At 41.8% G+C, this 20012-nt stretch overlaps 1 protein-coding gene across 5 annotated transcripts in view; it reads right to left on the reverse strand.

Annotated features, from left to right (window-relative positions):
• The window catches only part of LOC112250279 (seizure protein 6 homolog), a 204956-nt gene that overhangs the window by 66215 nt on the left and 118729 nt on the right, over positions 1-20012 (reverse strand). For all 5 annotated transcript variants that reach the window (XM_024420302.2, XM_024420304.2, XM_024420301.2 and 2 more), the window contains exon 4: positions 8180-8375. In XM_024420302.2, the coding sequence (XP_024276070.1) occupies positions 8180-8375 (196 nt within the window). The remainder of the gene's footprint in view (positions 1-8179; positions 8376-20012) is intronic.

Below are 20012 nucleotides of genomic sequence, written 5' to 3' on the forward strand. Positions count from 1 at the left end.
TCAGTATTATTCAGGCCCTGTAACTGTAGTTAAAACCAGTGTGTTTCTTTCTCCAGTTTTCTGTCAGCCTCTGTGACAGCTGTGTTTTATCTCTTCAACAGGCTGAAACAGCAGCTGCAGCTGAATGTACTAAAGGCCACTCCAGAGAATGTGCTGTAGTTTTACTGGTTGAATAATGTAGCATTGGCATAAGCCTCATTTAGGGGAGGGGAACATCTGCAGTTTCCTCAGAACTCTATGTATTATCTAGAGTGTAGCAGTGGGAATCAGATATGAAAGACAACCAGGGATCTGATAATCATCTTGAACAAATGCACCAGACTACAGTGCATCTACTGTCCCAGTGATATATTGTAGCCTGTCCCCTGTTCCAGACTTCAGGCCTCCACATCAATATGTCTCAAGCCACGTTTACTGATCATTATTCGATCTGTGGTGAAGGCATATCTTTATTTACCAACAAATTCGACAGGGTGCTGTGTTTTTGGTCAACTAAATATCTCCATTGTTGTAATGCATAAAACCAACTCCTCCATTCCAAGCAGATTAAGACGGGTTTGAAGTAGTATTTCACAATTGAATGACGTTCCAATTTAGTCAAGACGATCCTTGAAACATGAAACGTTTTTGGTGTGGGTTATTTCCTTGGTATGGGGCATCAGAAAATGGCCATGATTTAGATCAATTAGGATATCATTTAGAATCTTTGGTAAATTTAACTGAATGTTTTTACCTTGGTATTATGGATTATCATAGTCTTCATCAGACATGTAATCAGACATAGGAAATAAATCAGGTAAATAGAGTTCTGAGGTGTCTCCTTCAGGGGTCAGTAATGGCATGGCAAGAATAGTCTCAACGGCTTTGCTGCACAATTTCTTAACACAAGTTATAATAAGCATTATTGTAAATAAGATCACTAAGCCATAAATTAACCAGTGAAATATTGTAGCTCCCATAACTCTAAATAATGACTGAACCCATCCAAACGGATTCCAATTGTTGTCTGGTTGGTGTTCGCTTGCGAGATCACCGCTGAGCTCTTTCAGATGTTCCACTGCAATATTCAAGTTACCGTCACCTCAGGATATGAATGTACAGCAATGGTCACCTATAATTTGGCATACTCCCCCCTCCCATTGCTACCAACATGTTAAGTTCTTCCCTATTCTGTATAGCCTTGAGGTGAGCTGCTAGCAATTCTGGTCTTATTATTGAAAATCCTGAAGTGGTTAAAACCTCGAGGCACCCATCCCGCTAGCGGGATCATTTTCGTCAACATCCGCTGAATTGCAGAGCGCCAAATTCAAATTAAATTACTAAAAATATTACATTTTCATGAAATCACAAGTGCAATATAGCAAAACACAGCTTAGCTTGTTGTTAACCTTTCCGCTAGCAGAACCCCTCGACAACATTCCGCTGAAAAGGCAGCGCACGAAATTCAAAAATATTTTTTAGAAATATGTAACCTTCACACATTAACAAGTCCAATACAGCAAATGAAAGATAAACACCTTGTTAATCTACCCATCGTTTCTGATTTCAAACATGCATTACAGTGAAAGCACCACATGTGATTATGTTAGGTCATAGCCAAGTCAAAAAAATACACAGCCATTTTTCCAGCCAAAGATAGGAGTCACAAAAAGCAGAAATATAGGTAACATTAATCACTAACCTTTGATGAACTTCATCAGATGACACTCATAGGACATCATGTATTCGGTAGGCCAAGCTTTGAAAAACTACAAACCTCAGATGTCCCACTTCCTGGTTGGATTTTTCTCAGGTTTTCACCTGCCATTTGAGTTCTGTTATACTCACAGACATCATTCAAACAGTTTTAGAAATGTCAGAGTGTTTTCTATCCAATACTACTAATAATATACACATATTAGCATCTGGGACAGAGTAGGAGGCAGTTCACTCTGGGCACGCTATTCATCCAAAAGTGAAAATGCTGCCTCCTATCTCAAAAAGGTTAAACCACCTGGCGTGTCAGATTTCAAAAAAGCTTTTCAGCAAAAGCAATCCAAGCGTTTATGTAAGGACATTACAAACATTATGAACAGCTAGCAGCAAAGTAGATTGGTCACGAAAGTCAGAAAAGCAATCAAATGAATCGCTTACCTTTGATGATCTTCAGATGTTTGCACTCACGAGACTCCCAGTTACACAATAAATGCTCCTTTTGTTCCATAAAGATTATTTTTATATCCAAAATACCTCCATTGATTGGCGTGTTTTGTTGAGTAATTCACAGGCTCAAGCGGTCACGACAGGGCAGACGAAAATTCCAAATAGTATCCGTAAAGTTCTTCTAAACATGTAAAACGTTTTTTATAATCAATCCTCAGGTTGTTTTTACAATAAATAATCGATAATATTTCAACCGGACCGTAGCTTTTTCAATAGGAGAGAGAGCAAAAAATGTCTGCTCCAAGCTGTTGCACATGCAAAACTCTGCTGGCACCCAGCCATCCATTGACACGATGTGATCGTTCTCGCTCATTTTTCAGAATAAAAGGCTGACACTATGTCTAAAGACTGTTCACACCATGTGGAAGCCATAGGAAAATGAATCTGGTTGATATCCCTTTAAATGGAGGGAAGGCATGCAATGGAACAGGGAGCTTTCAAAATAAGAGGATTTTCCTCAGGTATTCGCCTGCAATATCAGTTCTGTTATACTCACAGACAATATTTTGACAGTTTTGGAAACTTTAGAGTGTTTTCTATCCTCATTTCTATCCCTATCCTAATCTGAATTATATGCATATTCTAGCTTCTGGGCCTGAAAAATAGGCAGTTTAATTTGGATATGTTTTTCATCCAAACATCAAAATACCCCCTACACTCAACAGGTTAATGGTTCAGCATGTCCATAGGCCATGATCACGACGGGGGTTATGTGAATAGTGCTCCCAAGGTAGAGTTAAGGGCCTACTGTCATGGTGACCCTGTGGCAATATGGACATGTGTGGTGATGAAGTAGGTACTGATGTTTAAATTCATATGTTCCTTCTGAGAATGAATTGCACTACGTCAAGTGATGGAACGCCAATAACAATGGCGGGCATTTACAATGGTAATATACGAAGTGTGAGAAAGTCTTTCCTTTTACCTCATGTTAATGTGTGTTTAATGAAAATGCTTGTAAATAATTTTCTATTAGGTTGAGACTTAGTCTCAAAAGGGAGGAAATGTCATGATTAGTCATGCTATCCTGTGTTTTGCTGCTTAAAGAATAGTCTCTTGTTATATGCTAGTGTTTTTTTAACCTGATACAAACTTGTCTTTGTGTGACTCAGTCACAAGACTGGGTATATAGCTAAGATCCGTTAGGTGCGACCGCAGCATGTGAGATATGTGAGATATCCTGTGAGTTTACTATCTACAGAAAGTGAGCTGTGTGGAACATTGCAGGAAGGAGCACATTATACTGTGAACTGTAACAAAACACAGTTATACGGTTGAGCCATCGTGATATCAACGTCGGTCTATCTTAATCTGCACAGACAAACCAATTGCCTTTTACAATATGTTCTGCCCCTGTTTCCACACATCTGCTAAACTGCCACCTAAGACAAAAGAGGTTGTGCTTTTCTATAAAAGCAGAGACCCGGCTATGTTTGTTAAGCTTTCAACTCTGAACCATTTTTGGTAATGGTTGATTGCTTCATTTTTGCAAATCTTATAATAAAGTTGTTGTAAGAGGAATCTACAGTCTCTTTCTTCCTATAGAATTGCTACCACACTACTCATCAGTCCAGAGTAGACCAGCCCTCATTGATGGGACCGGGCCGGCTGCAGTCTAAGGTTATTTATCTTTAATAGCATTTATTGAGTAGTTGACCATTGGAATTGAGTGTTTAACCCAACCACATAAATATCAATACATCACAGCAGGACTGTGGTCGGGGTCCTCTCAGATTGAACCTTTCTTCCCAGGGACAACACTATTGATCTTTGTTTAAGGGTAGAGTTTAACCAGTGAGTTCATATGGAGCAAGGCCCACATGTCCTTAAAATCAGAGTAATTCACCAGACCTTTCACTTAGCTTTCAAAATATGCTGATGATGCTGAACCACAAAACCACATGTTGTCCATGGGCAGGCAATCAAACTGAATCGAATGGACCTTGAGGCTGTGGATCAAATCATAACGTCACTTGACATTTGAGTGGATAGCTTTCTTTGCCATGTGAAATATTGTAATCTCATTGGCCACTCATTGCATAGTGACTTAGTGGTGATAACTTGATTGGGCTGGGGTATGTATCCCTCTGCTCTGCAGACCTCTCCAGCCATCTCCTAACCATAGTCATGGCCAATCTACAGACTCCTGTATTTTACATGACCAGATGAAAAATGCATTTCTACACTTGGGACTGAGTATCAATTAAGACATGCAGAGATACTTTGTTTAGTGATGAGGGAGTTAGAGTAGGAAATGGCCCTGTCTTCCTCTTCCTCCCCTCTGGTGTCACATCAACAGATGTCCCCATTACAGAGAAGACACACTGAGAGACACATGACTGAAACCTTTAGCAGTCAGCTATAGTATTCACAAGACTCATACGTGGGTGGAAGGAGATAGTTGAGTGGTAAAAAGCATTACATGACATGAACCATAAAAACATGATCTATTTCAGTGATGAATAGACCGTTTTTCTCATTAGACATGTGCAATAACTATGTCTCTACTTGTCTAGACACTCATTAAATGTCGACCTCGGTGTGAGGGATCAGGGATGTCATAAAGGAATTCAAACAGGGCTTAGTCTATTTTTGCTTTCACCAATATCAGCCTGGGTGACCACTTTTTCCTGTATGTACCACACACACAACATGCTCAACCCTCAGGAGAGTCGAATAAGAAAGGGGTATTCTCAACTTGGTATCAGAGCATTTCGTATTATTCAGTACGTAAATCAGAAACAAAACTTTAGTATGATATATTACGTTTCTTGTTGTATATTAATTTGTGGATATCCATCACCCATTTTGTACAATATGTTACAAATTGCAATTCGCATTACATTATAGGGGTTAGGATTAAGGTTAGGGTTTGGGGAAGGGTTACCTAACATTCTAAGTAGTTTCAAAGTAGCTAAAAAGTAGTAAGTAGTTGAAAAGCTACTAATTAGCTAAAATACTAAAGTTGTCCTTGATGAAATTTGAACTCGCACCCTTTTAGTTGCTAGACATCCACATTATACGCCCACCCATCCACCATGACCAGCCACCCTACTTTCATCTTCGCCTTAAGTAACCATCTGTCTTATGTAACCATATCAAGCGTAACATATGAAACTCATTTAAGTGTCCTGGATTTACATGTACTATGTTACGTCTAGCCTATGAGACCAGGCTGGTATTCTAGACACACAAACAGGTCCGCAGGCTGTGACACAGACATATCATCACTCCCCAGTGGTAACTGGTCTGCTACTATTACTACTGCAACATTCATCAGCCTGTCATCTCAGCTAGCACCAACGCCTTCTGCAGATATTAATTACCCAGAGCTGAGATCTATCTCTCTACAGATCTGTCTCTTTCTCAACGCTTATCCCATCACATTTTTCACACCCCATTATAAGAGGACAAAGTGATTGCGCATACCATGGAGATGAGCACAAATGGAAATATCTGAAATATCTCAATTGCGACAGCTTTTGAAATTTGCGGGAAAAAAGGTAAACGTTTCGGTCATACTTGTGCAGTAACGGTTATTAAAGAGTATAGCTGCATTCACAAATTGGAATTAGTTTAATATGGAAAGCAAAATATTTTCTGAAAAGTACCTTTTTTCCATGGACTAATGATTTCAAATAGCATTTTCAAATCGGCTTAATGTTACTGTGAAAGGGATTTATCATTCAGACCTGCTGTTCCACAACATCATTAGCTCGGTATAACTAATGGGACACCATACGTTATGATGACTTTATATAGGCCCCTATTGTTGCTTTGATGAGCATAACAATTTCACAGGCACAATGTGAAAGCATATCATACTGCCATAATGTTTGATATCAATTAGAGAGAATGTAATATCCTGACATAAAAATTTGACACAATACCTACAGCACAGAATAACTTAAACATGTGGTTGCCTTCTGCACACCCACAGATGTGCCCCCCATGCTTCAACAGTCTAAAAAAGCCAAGCTTTGAAGATTTTTTGAGGGTGTTCTTTGCTTAGTTTTTTTGAGGATAAAGCCTGATTGTTGGGCTCACTTGTCTGAGTATGAGGGGAAATTATCATGTGCTGCTGGAGCCAGAGGGAGTGCTCAACAGGAGACCCTTGCAGTGTCTGCTCTCATGCAGGATGTGTATGGGTGAGAGATTTGGTTTATTGTTGGGTGATGCTTTACAAAACCAATCACCCTCAACAGAATATTAGGGAAGACTATTTTGAGCAAGGTTTATTATTCAAATTGGATGTATTGTCTATTATTCAGTGAGTAGGTGTTAATACACTGCTATTGTTAAGACATACCTGTGATATTTTTGAATATCCAGTAGGTGATGGTTGTTTTGCTATTTCAATGGATCGCCACTCAGTAGCGTGTACTGTACTCAGACTAATTGCTTATGAGGTGGTCTCACTCGTATCTGATCCAAAATAAATATAATATTTCTACACCCCTTTACTGTTGGATCTACATGCACTTTTCTCGTGGTCTGTTTGCTCTGAGTCTCTGGAGCTAGGCTGCTATTCTCCTATTTCTTTGGGAATGATTGAGCGGCTTGAATCTTTAAAGTTCACCCGCTTCTTCAGTAACCAGTGTTCTGTGCTGCCAGTCTAATGGAGATCACATGGTCTATATAGGCACTAACAGTGACGTGTGGATGTGTGTGGGAGAGTTGAATAGAATTCCACATCACCCACTGCTTCATTATTGGTTACTATTCTGAAGGGGGCTTTTTCCCCACACAGTTCTGTATAATCAATGGGACAATGTGAAATCAGCGCATTAAAGGCTGTACTTTAAAACCTATTCATATATCCAACAATACATTTCAACCCTACAGGGACAGAGTCTAATCACACATGGTGAGCAGCAACATTACTGCATTAGCTTCTCTTTCCGTGGTTGTTTGGGATACACAAAGGCCATGGCTCATTGTGATTGGCGATGCACTGGACACAGGTCACATGTATAATTGGTCCATTAGAAGCCTGGTAAAAGCTTTCATCACTCCCCCACGGTGGTCCCCATCTGCCCCCCTCTCCCTGCTCTAACACAGTGTAATGTAGGGTTATTACCTTGGCAGTGCCAGCTCTCAGACAGGCCAAACAAAGACACACAGGGCCATTTAGAAACACTGATGAACTATTTCCTAAGTGGACTGGATGTGATTGGACAAACTGAGCCTCGGGCTCAGGCAAGTAGTAACAGTTAGCTGTTATGTCATATGTATGATATATGAATCATACTCTTGTCTTGATATGAAAATGGCAGATTTTCTGTCAGGAGCCATGTCAGTTACAATCCTAAAGTCTTTCAGGCATGTATTGGGTTGCCAATTTGTTGGAAGTTTTTCATTAATGTTGTTGGACATGTACTGTAACCGATTATTGCCATCTACTGTATTAGAGAGAAGGAGGAGAAACAGAGGGGGAGTTTGAGGGGCAAGGGGGTGGCACTCTATTTGCTAGGCACATCAGAGGCATGTTAGAATGCATTATTCTTCTGCAAGCCTGTCATAGTTCATTCGTTTGCAGAGACAAAAGATTTTGGCTTAATGTGTTGTTTTTTCCCCTTCTCCTGGTGTTGTCACATGAAAGACCGTGGTGGAATGAGAAACAATGGGCCCGACAGCCCTCTGCTATCTGACAGCTCTGTAAATGTCTATTAACACAATACTTCTCCTATGTAATTACATTTCTGAAATGACAGCCCTTATGATTTTTCAGCCTGACATGAGCAAGCCGCGTTGACTAGTGATGAGAGCTATAGGCATAAAGAGCTCTGCGGCTGAACCAATTGCTACTGGAGGATTTCCACCTCTATACATCAAACCTTACTACTCCGGACCACATTGTTTCAGACACATTTTCTTTGCACATTGGGTGAATCAGAATGGAGTAATTGATATGGAGGAGATCTGTGTGAGGGTGTCCTGGTGTGTGTGGTCGTGTGGTTCTGTGTTGTGACCTCACCTTGGTAACGCAGCAGCAGCAGGGAGCCGGAGCGAGGCTGCTGGTCACTGCGGTAACGGATGGAGATCTGATTGCTCCAGCTGCGCACCACCAGACCCCTCATCAGGACGGTCTCGTTGGCAAGGATGGAGGACTCCCGTCCCCCCATGTCCTCCACCGTCATCACCTCCCCCTCAGACAGGCTCACGTTCAGCACCTGCAAACGCACACACCACACAGATCAGTCCAATGTCGCATTTGTTTCCATTATGTGATGTGTCCAAACAGCCTGGTAAAATGTGTTATTTGTGTCTTTGCTTCTCAAGCTACAGCTGTCGGCAGTCCAGGAGACAAACCAGTTAACGCTCATTACCACACAGCAGAATGGGACACTGCATGAATGGTTCATGTCCAGCTTGAGATGTAGATGAGGTTTAATACAAGATATCATCAGAAACACTGCCACCTATATCCTCATCATTCCCCACAACTGCTGCATTAGGACTGAGGGTCTGGCCCATATTCCACCCCATAATCCGGTCCCTCTTCCCACCTAGCCTGCCTCCCTCCCACTTTGTACATCACTGCAGGCGAATGTGCCCCAGAAACCATCACTCGACCCTGACTGGCCATTTGTGTGGTCACGGCTCACATCAGGCAGGATTTTAATTCAATTGACACCCCCATCATTCCTGTCTCAGAGCCAGTCTCTTAATGTTTGCTTTGAAAAATGGACCACTTGAGATAGGCCTCCTTCTGTTCAATTTCCATTAACAAACTGGCAGCAGGATGTATTTTATCAGAGAATATGATTGGAAAGACTGCAGAGCTTGTCTGGATCATTCCATGCATGGTTCGTTACACAGTATGGCTGGTAAAGGCTTACCCATTCAGTATTATTCAGGCCCTGTAACTGTAATTAAAACCGGTGTGTTTCTTTCTCCAGTTTTCTGTCAGCCTCTGTGACAGCTGTGTTTTATCTCTTCAACAGGCTGAAACAGCAGCTGCAGCTGAATGTACTAAAGGCCACTCCAGAGAATGTGCTGTAGTTTTACTGGTTGAATAATGTAGCATTGGCATAAGCCTCATTTAGGGGAGGGGAACATCTGCAGTTTCCTCAGAACTCTATGTATTATCTAGAGTGTAGCAGTGGGAATCAGATATGAAAGACAACCAGGGATCTGATAATCATCTTGAACAAATGCACCAGACTACAGTGCATCTACTGTCCCAGTGATATCTTGTAGCCTGTCCCCTGATCCAGACTTCAGGCCTGGAGTGTGGTGTGGGAGTGGGAGCGTGCTGTGGCCTTCGGATAGGCTGCTCTCCCAGGGGGAATGAGAGTGTCACTGAGGCAGACTGAGGGAGCTCAGAGTGCAATGCGGAGGATCACCAGGCGAGTCACTGGCACCAGAATGAATTTGGTCTCACTGACAACCTGTCACTCGGTTGAGGGGATGCCAATGATGGGTGTGAGGGGGTTTACTCCCGCTCTCACAGATAGAGCTGAAATGCGACTGTCTGTTACTCTGTCTCCGTCAGACATCAGCCAAGACTGAGGTCAACCTCCTTTTGTTCTTACCCAGAATGCTTTCCCAGGTCATCAAACTATTAAAAAAATTATAATAATTGTAAGCCTCATTGTCACGCCCTGACCTTAGAGAGCCTTTTTATTTCTCTATTTGGTTAGGTCAGGGTGTGATTTGGGTGGGCATTCTATGTTTTCTGTTTCTTTGTTTTTGGCCGAGTGTGGTTCCCAATCAGAGGCAGCTGTCTATCGTTGTCTCTGATTGGGGATCATACTTAGGCAGCCCTTTTCCCACATTTAGGTTGTGGGATCTTGTCTTTGTTTGTTGCATGTGCTGCACTCCGAAGCTTTACGTTCGTTGTGTTGTTTATTGTTTTTATTGGTGGAACATTTAATAAATAAAATGTACGCCTACCACGCTGCACCTTGGTCCGGTCATTCTACCACTAACGACGGACGTAACACTCATCTAATTGATGCCCACAATCAAATACTGTACAGAAAACAGGTGTAAATTGAAGCCATTTAGTATTTTCTGAATCTTTACATATCCAAATGAATTTAACATTGTGTTGACAATCACGCCTCTCGTGAATAATGTGAATATTGAAAATAACACCAGACTTGATCAAGCCATCACTATTCTATGCATTTACCCCCAAAACTGGCATGTGATCTCATGGGGCCAATTCTGGCCCAAGGTAAGCGTGTGTAAATGGAACTTAATTCCCTTTTCATGCACCTTTCTCTCTATTAATTTTGGATGGAAATCAAAGAAATGAAGGTGTGGTGGAGGTGTTTCTAGAGATACGCTGTACTCTGACTTAATTACATCGCCTTTACGTGTGATGATGCAACAGATAAAGTTGCAAATGACAATATAGGGCCAAACCTACCGAGTTGATTTATGATTTCTAGAATATTTTTATTATATAATATGACTTTTTACTGTATTATTTACAATGTGTATCGTGTTAAATATTAGCCACTATCGGTAGCCACTGTCTGTTATACCAACATACATTTATAACTGTCACCTTAGTAGTTTCCTTACACTTTCCACTGTCAAGTTTGTGTGGTTGATCCTGAGGATCTCTACAAAAACTGGATCATATTATGCTAGCATATTACAAGTTGTGTAATAATTTGGAGCATGTAGCCTATTTGAAACATTATGGAACGCAGACCATATGTAGCAGGTTAAACCTTCACGATGACTGCACCCTTGTCATCACAGTTACATAATTAGTGAGGATTATTAGGGTAGATTTATAGGACTACTGGTTGACCCTATATTTGCCTATTGCATGTGACAGCATCCTTTTTGATCTACCAATTGGTGCTGAAAAGGAGACTATGTCACACCCTGACCTTAGTTCCTTTTTATTGTCTATATTTTGGCTTGGTCGAGGCGTGAGTTGGGGTGGGCATTCTATGTTGTTTTTCTATGTTTTCTTTTCTATGTGTTTGGCCTGGTATGGTTCACAATCAGAGAAGGCTGTCTACCGTGAGAACCATACTTAGGTAGCCCTTTCCCACCTGGTGTTTGTGGGTAGTTGTTTTGTGTTTTCACCTTTCAGGACTGTTTCGATTTTCATTTCTTATATTCACTTTGTTATTTTGTATTTTCGTGTTCTGGTATAATAAATAATCATGGACACTTACCACACTGCGTTTTGGTCCGATCCTTCCTACTCCTCATCCGATGAAGACGAAGATCGTTCCAGACGAGTAGGAGTGTATTTAATTGATCCCTATTATGAACCCATTCTATCTGTATATTCAGTGAGTCTGTCGACATAGATCAAACTAAAACGTACACCATGTTTAAAGGGATGTTTTCAGATAAATGTACAAAAAACTATAGTGAATGAAATCTCCACGAGAAAATGTGTTGGCCAGCAAGTGGGATGGTTTTCCGTGGTTGAATTCAAATTATTCACGCCAGGAAGTCACACCTGCAAAGCTCGTTACGCACCTGCATATGGTGTCTGCATAAGTCCTGCATAAGTCTAAATACCAACTATCTATCTGGGAAGCGAGGAAGAATACAAAGTATTTAAGCCTTGAACTCATTTACTTCCTTCATAACTCTCTCTCTCTCTCTCTCTCTCATTTCCATCTCTCCTATTATTATGCATATTTGTTAAATCGACGAGAGATGCCTGACATTCAACCATGCCTCTGCCATACAACATTCATGCATATTTCAGTTAGCGTTAGGTCCACAAACATCAGACCACCACTCAAAGTCAATGCCTTCATTCTAAAATGATTCTGCAATAGGACCTGGTAAGAAGACAGGATTGCTCCCCTGTTGGAACCTTTGCGGCCTCTCCAATGACAGCTAAGGCTGTCATGGAGGAATAAAACTGGAACATTCTTAGAGGTGATCAAGCAAACTCTAGTGGTCTGTACAGATACAGACACATTTATTTGTGCAATGTCCAGTGTCTTATTTCACAATTCATAAATACAATACTTTCAAAAAAAGGAAATGATTACACTGTTGAGGTCTGTGAGTGTATAAAAAACATTATACGATTTAGTTGACATCCTGCCCACTATCAACTAAGCCACTCCATAAGAACCTGAAATAATATGAGGAAAAGTCAAATTTTATCTCAGGGGTAATCCTTTTTATCTGCAGGCAAAAGTAAGCTGTTTGTTATCCGAGACAGGACACACATGGAAATGGTTGGCTTAAAAAAATTTACATTTAAATTCCGTATCGTATTGATAATCCTCAGCCTAGTTGCAGGGCACTTGAGGGTTGACATGGCTTCTCAATCCCATATGAAAGGTCAAAGGAGCACAGAGCTGGATTACCCATGGAGGAGAAGTGTTACACAACACAGGGCAGCAATTCCTCCCAAAGGGAACTCAATATGTGTGCAAGCAGATCTGCCCAGGAAGTCCAGCTCTGCTCATCCTAATGACTACATCCTTGAAGGACTGAAGACTGGAACGAGTGTCTCATCTCTTCCTCATTCATTGTGATTTGAGAATTTACTTGCTGTGGCTGACATTTCACTTTATCTCCACAAGGATGTGGAACCACTGAGATATACAGGAACCTTGAGAGACAAAGGGAGGGGAACAAAGAAATTACATTGAAGTTTAAAGCTCTCTATTTTTCTAGGTGGCCTGGCATCCTTTTATTCAGAGCCAGGTCTTCAGACAGGGGGAAAAACAGTGCTATGGCAGTGTAAGAGTTGTGTGCAATACGTGATAACAATATTCATGCTCTGAGGGGTAGGTTATGTGAGCATGTGCACATTGAAATTGCACTGAAATTATTGACACCCTTGATAAAGATTAGCAATAATGACTGTATAAAAGACATAATTCAAATACTGTGCTATATCTTATGCAATTTTTTTTTTGGGGGGGGGGGATTATATTATTTTATACTAATAGAGTTGTTCAGGGAAAGAGATGTTGTTTAACAAGTAATATATATAGATTGTTTTAAAGGTAGGGGTCAACATTATTGAGACCACTAAAGATTCTCATGACTAAAGTAGTCAAAAGTGTAGTATTAGGTCCCGTATTCCTAACACACATTGACTAGGTCAAGCTTGTCACTCTGCAAACTGCTGGATGCATTTACAGTTCGTTTTGGTTGTGCTTCAGATGATTTTGTGCCCAATAGAAATTCTTTATTTCATACAGTCATTAATCCACATCTTTAACAAGGGTGTCAATAATTCCGAAACCCCACTGTACAACATAGTGAACGTTTACAGTAACATACTGTACATTGTAATAGAATCTGGGATGTTTGAGTGTTTAGAAGTGATGGGTCTAAGGCTGTTCACATGGAAACAGGGGATAAACTAGAGCATAGTCTTCTGACCTGTGCCATCACTCCGTGTATATGTATACGACAGCCACCCGAGGGACAGGCGAGCAGGCAGCAGGAATTTGTACTGGAAAATAGTATGGGTCCTTGGGGTCCTGTCATCCGTCATCCACCCTGAGACCTGTCACTACAGCCAGGAAAAGCTGTCCTGGCTCAATTATGAAGCATTGTCCATGTCTGGAGACATCAGGCCCTGTTATCTCTAGCAGCACTGCAGCCAGGGGACCACAGGGAGCAGAACTCAGATTATACGCACACAGTACAGTGTACTGCTACTACAGGATCATAATGAGACCTAGCTTATACCCCTTAAGCTTTCAACAAAATGGATCCCATTGGGACAATAGCCCAGGGTAGCTGGGTCCAAGTAAACAAAAACAGTGGCAAGCTTCTGGGTTTCTGTAGTTTTGAACCAAGAGTTATTGTTCCACTTTTGGGTCCTGTTGAGACTTGAAGTTGTTATTTTCGGGGGGTTGTGTGTTCTTAGTGATGGCAGCCCACGGTATATGCATCTGTGATGGGCTTACAGGCGCTAGGCCGGAAAATACAATGTCAAAATACTTCTTCAGAAATGCTGAAAATGTGCATCTGGCTTACAATTGAGAGGAAATAACTATAATGGGAGTCAAATAGACTTAAATGAAAATAAGTAATGATTGGGTGGTGGTGTGGAAATTGGCTTGGATGGTTTCCAGATGTGTGTGTGTGTGTGTGTGAGTGTGTGACAGACAGACAGACAGACAGACAGACAGACAGACAGACAGACAGACAGACAGACAGACAGACAGACAGACAGACAGACAGACAGACAGAGACAGACAGACACAGACAGACAGACAGACAGACAGACAGACAGACAGACAGACAGACAGACAGACAGACAGACAGACAGACAGACAGACAGACAGACAGACAGGCAGACAGACAGACAGACAGCAGACAGGCAGACAGACAGACAGACAGGCAGACAGACCGACCGACCGACCATAGAATAGCCATTTCAATAACGCCAGGTGCAGTAGGGAGATTTCCCCTCAATGATTGCCCAGCCTCTTTCAGAGCCAAAAATACATTACACAATCATTTCAATCTACATACCCACCAATATGTTTCACCAGTGAATCATAAAACAATATCCATGCTTCCCTGACAGACAACACAAACTGCTTCTATCAACAGACACTGATCCACTGGGCGCTAAACGAACAGTAGCCTATAAACCTAAAAGCACAGCACAATATTTGAATGAGTGAGGAACCTGCAAGCATGACTAGCTATTCTCCAAACCAAACAAGCCTTCATGGTAACATGTGCAGTCCATTCTTTCCATTAAACACAAGTGTGTATTATGTTCCAAAACAAATATGCAGGTGAAAAATAAAAAAATAAAAAAGGCAATTTAAAGCATTAAAATGCTGAGCACATAATTCAATGTCCTGTCCTCTGGGTAGGTGCTATTTCAGTTCAATTTATTTTCAGTATTCAGTTAAAATACTTCCAAAGCTCACATCACAATTATGGGTGAACATGGCTTTGTGAAGGGTCATCTCTCTCCTCCAGCCATTGCCTCCTCAATCAAAATATTTTAACGAACAGACCATTTTGCAAGGATAAAGTGCCTACAATAGACCTTGGACAAATCATAGAGTACAGAAACAGCAAATACAATCTGAATGCAGACAACCAGTTGTGACCTAAAGTTCATGTTAGTACATAATGGACGTAAAGTACGTACAGTACGTTATATTAGAGTACGCAAATCTGACTTGACAGTTTTCACGTATAGCATACATGCTCGTATTGTAATTGTATATGGGTTGATCTGAGGATAAGTATATTTGCATTAGTAAAGCACATATTTTTGTGTTCATGGTCTGTGTTAACCACAGTTCTAAATATTATAAGGACCAGGACCACCCCAAAGAAGGTCCAAAGTGTGACAGAATGGAGAGAGTTTCTTATCACTACACATAGCAAAATAGGGAGTTGGCATGCTGTTGTAACTACGACCAGGACGACCCACTGATCTGCGCCAAGGGTCAGTTCGACTATCTGACCTCTGCTTCAATACAGCAGATAAATGTTTTCGTTGATGAAGATAAACAGACTTCGTATATCAAATACAAAGAGGAGTTTACATCTAGCTCTTATCAGTCCACATATAAATGGTGAACATTTTCTGTTACAAATGCAGTACAATGCTTTTGATAGGAAAGGCTTAAAGATAGCAGAACACCATTTGCCATATATCTGGAGATTAATCAGCCCAAAATGTGACTGCATAAACATCAGGGTGTAAAAGCTATGGCACTATCACTCATGGTGTATAAATCATTTTACAACCTAGCGAATGCATTATGGCTAAGATAACATTCACTGGAGGCTCTCTGCCTCCTAATTTCACTGTGGAAAATATTTGATGGTATGCTGCTATGAAAATTCAAAATGTCTCTGAGGAGCCATTGGCTGGTGCAGGATAGGTCCCTGTGCAAACTAAATGGGTGAGGCCTGATAAATGTAGGTCTTAAGCTACAGAATGAAACGTCATTATATTCACCAACAGCAGGGTTCTCATCAAAATGCTGAAACTGCTTACCACCTGCAGATACTGTGTTTCTTCCTGAACATGACTGGAGAGGAGAATGCTGAACAGGCATAATTGAATGCATTCTGACAGTCTGGGTGGTCTGCTCATCCAACATTGTCCAAATTGCAAGGTGTCACTCACTCACCCACTTACCCACTCACCCATTTTCACTCACCCATTCTCACTCACTCACTCACTCACTCACTCACTCACTCACTCACTCACTCACTCACTCACTCACTCACTCACTCACTCACTCACGTACCCACTCACCCACTTACTCATTCTCACTCACCCATTCTCACTCACTCACACACTTACCCACTCATTCTCACTCACGCACCCACTTACCCACACACCCATTCTCACTCACTCACCCACTTACCCACTCACTCACCCACTTACCCACTCATTCTCACTCACTCACCCACTTACCCACACACCCATTCTCACTCACTCACCCACTTACCCACTCACTCACCCACTTACTCATTCACTCACCCACTTACCCATTCTCAATCACTCACCCACTTACCCACTTACCAACTCACCCACTTACCCACTCACCCATTCTCACTCACCCATTCTCATTCACTCACTCACTCACTCACTCACTCACTCACTCACTCACTCACTCACTCACTCACTCACCCATTCCCACTCACTCACCCATTCTCACTCACTCACTCACTCACCCATTCCCACTCACTCACCCATTCCCACTCACTCACCCATTCTCTCTCACTCACTCACTCACTCACTCACTCACTCACTCACTCACTCACTCACTCACTCACTCACTCACTCACTCACTCACTCACTCACTCACCCATTCCCACTCACTCACCCATTCCCACTCACTCACTCACTCACTCACTCACTCACTCACTCACCCATTCCCACTCACTCACCCATTCCCACTCACTCACCCATTCTCTCTCTCTCACTCACCTACTCACTCACTCACTCACTCACTCACTCACTCACTCACTCACTCACTCACTCACTCACTCACTCACTCACTCAGTATTATTATTATTTGTGAGCACCTCCAGACATTTCCACAAAGAGATGCATAAGCATGACATGGAAACTACATTGAATGTACAAAACATTAAGAACTGCTTATCTTAATCTGTGTAAGGTCACAAACATCTGGTTTTCTGAGCAACATTTCAAATTATTAGGACATGTAAACAGCCTAATTCCAGTGGTGTATTTGATCTGTGCCAGGACCGGGTAGAGCAAGCTTGCGTCTTATGCGCAAGTGAAGTGAGTTCGTAAAAACTGAAATATACATTTTATAAATAGTATTCACATTCAAACGTTATATGTCCGAACTCAAATAGTCTTTGCTGTGGTAGAATGTTTAGTTAGATTGCCGATTTTCGGCAAACATTTTATCAGAAGTCCCATCAGTAGCCTGATTTCAGATGTAAACAGGATTATTAGTGAAACCGTTCTTCTGCAAAGCATGTAAAAGTTATAAACAAACTATTATATTAACCTGACTATCCGCAATAATCGTATTATTGTGTGCATATAAACGTGCTCATTGTCTGCTTTGTTATCTGGATTGAATAGTCACCTCTTCATTAACAACACATTCATTTCCCTCATTCAGAAAAACAGGTCTGTCTCAAACAACAATGGCTGAATAATTAGCAAAATAACACAAGGTAGAGAAGTAGACTGTAAAGACCAGAGCCAGTGTTGTTTCTATTAAACACAAGTCTGCATTGCAGTCAATAGCAGAAACCCTGGACAATAGCAACCTTGCCCATTGTTATTGTAGCTCAGTGCTTACAGGTGGCAAACTTGAAATGGTGGAGTTTGAAATGGACTAACAAATGAAACCCAGGATTGGTGAGTGGTTGACAGGGCACACGTTAATAAATTAACTGAATTTACACTTAGAATGACATCCCCAACATTAGGTACACTCTTAAGGGGCTCCCGAGTGGCGCAGTGGTCTAAGGCACTGCATCTCAGTGCAACAGGTGTCACTACAGTCCCTGGAACGTATCCAGGCTGTATCACATCTGGCTGTGATTGGGAGACCCATAGGGCGGCGCACAATTGGCCCAGCGTCGTCCGGGTTTGGCCCAGCGTCGTCCGGGCTTGGCTGGAGTAGGCCATCATTGTAAGAATTTGTTCTTAACTGACTTGCCTAGTTAAATTAAATGTTGTCTCTGTGGCAGTCTTTTTCAGCCGGGACAGAGGTTAAAGACCATCTACATATTAAAAAATATAGAGTTGCGGGACATATTCGATTTCCGCTATGAGTAATGGACTTCTGCTTCCCGAGATGCCGCTCAGGCCCAAACATTTGCATGACTTTAATACATGCATTTGTGATTTCTCTGCTTATTTCCCTGCATTTGCTTCTCCTCGTCCCTCTTCATCACGCCTCATGATGTTCCTGCAGAGCTGACAGAGATGGAGGGCAGAGTATTCTCACAGACACTTTTACCTTTTTTTATGACAGCTAGCTAGGTTGGAGGAGCAATTAGTGTCACCTGAAAGCATTCCTCTGGGGAGGGGACGGACCGATGAAAACTCATCTCAGCCCAGGCCTGACACCCTAAAAAGCTCATCAGGACCAAACAACCCTCCTTTATGTCCTACCCAGGGCCGGCCCTGGGCAATAAGCGACACAAACAGGCACTTGGGGCCCCCAGCCGCTAGGGGGCCCTCAGCCCACATGGCAAAATGTGTAGAATTGCAGGAAATTAACTTTAATAGTTCTAAAATGTTTTACCCACCAAATCTCGAAAAAGAGTCAAAAAGCTAGGGCCGGCCCTGGTCCTGCCACCCTTCCCCCAGGCCCAAGTTCATTAAAGTCACCATTGCTCTCATAGCCTACATTACAGGAGCTGGCTTCGTTCCTCAGTCCCCAGTCAATATGACCTGCTCTGCTGTGGGGAGGAGGTACAACTGGACCAGGACTGGAGGGAGAACGTGTCCATACATTATTCAATAGTACAAGGTCTCCCTCAGAAGTGGTCAGTGCGGTCAAACGTAGTCGGTAGGCTGTTACTGTGGCTCCTTATGGGACTCTGCATGTGATCTTGTTTTACGAAAGAGGTATCGATGGTGTGTATTTGCAAACGCAGGAGTTCCTGGACTGTTTGTTAGAGAAAAGGCTTAAAAGTTCCTCCAGCTGGAGTCTTGGTGAAATGTATTGCCTGTCTCCACTATTCATTTGTTAGCTGAATGGGGAGGCATACATCACTGACAAACACACTGACATTTCCCTCTTCATCTTGCCATGGTTTGTCAGGGTCAATGCCAGATGCATTTAGCTTCCTTTGTCAGAAACAGTGGAATTAAAATGAAAGTGCTGGAATCAATAGAGAAATTCTCTCTGCATGGGAAAGAAGCAACGTGTCAGCTATTGGCAATGTTTATTAACATGACTATTGATCAGAGTCAGAGGAACAGGGCCCCAGAGGCACCGTCAAACAGCAATCGTTAACCCTTGACTCAGTCTGAGCTGTGAACACTTCTCCCTGCCGCATCACATCCAATAAATCAACCGATTGGTGGCAACCATCACATTTTACAAACAAAATCAAGAGAGTGGACTTGACAGTTCAGTCTAACAAAATATAGTCCTGCTTTAAATAACGTTCATTCGTTTATAAATCCTTCATAATGCCTTCATAAGCACAACATAAATGTGATACAATGCATCTACAACCGTATTTCATGATTTATAAATGTGGCATAACTGTGTGATATAATCACCAATGTCACATGTGACATAACCCACTATGTTGAATATGATAGACGTGCTTTATAAAGGGGGACCTGTTGTGCTGAAGGATGGCACACGCTCTAAAGTGAAGTAATGTTCGTCCCATTACACCTA

The sequence above is a fragment of the Oncorhynchus tshawytscha genome, linkage group LG30, assembly GCF_018296145.1.
Source record: "Oncorhynchus tshawytscha isolate Ot180627B linkage group LG30, Otsh_v2.0, whole genome shotgun sequence".
NCBI classification, from domain to species: domain Eukaryota; kingdom Metazoa; phylum Chordata; class Actinopteri; order Salmoniformes; family Salmonidae; genus Oncorhynchus; species Oncorhynchus tshawytscha.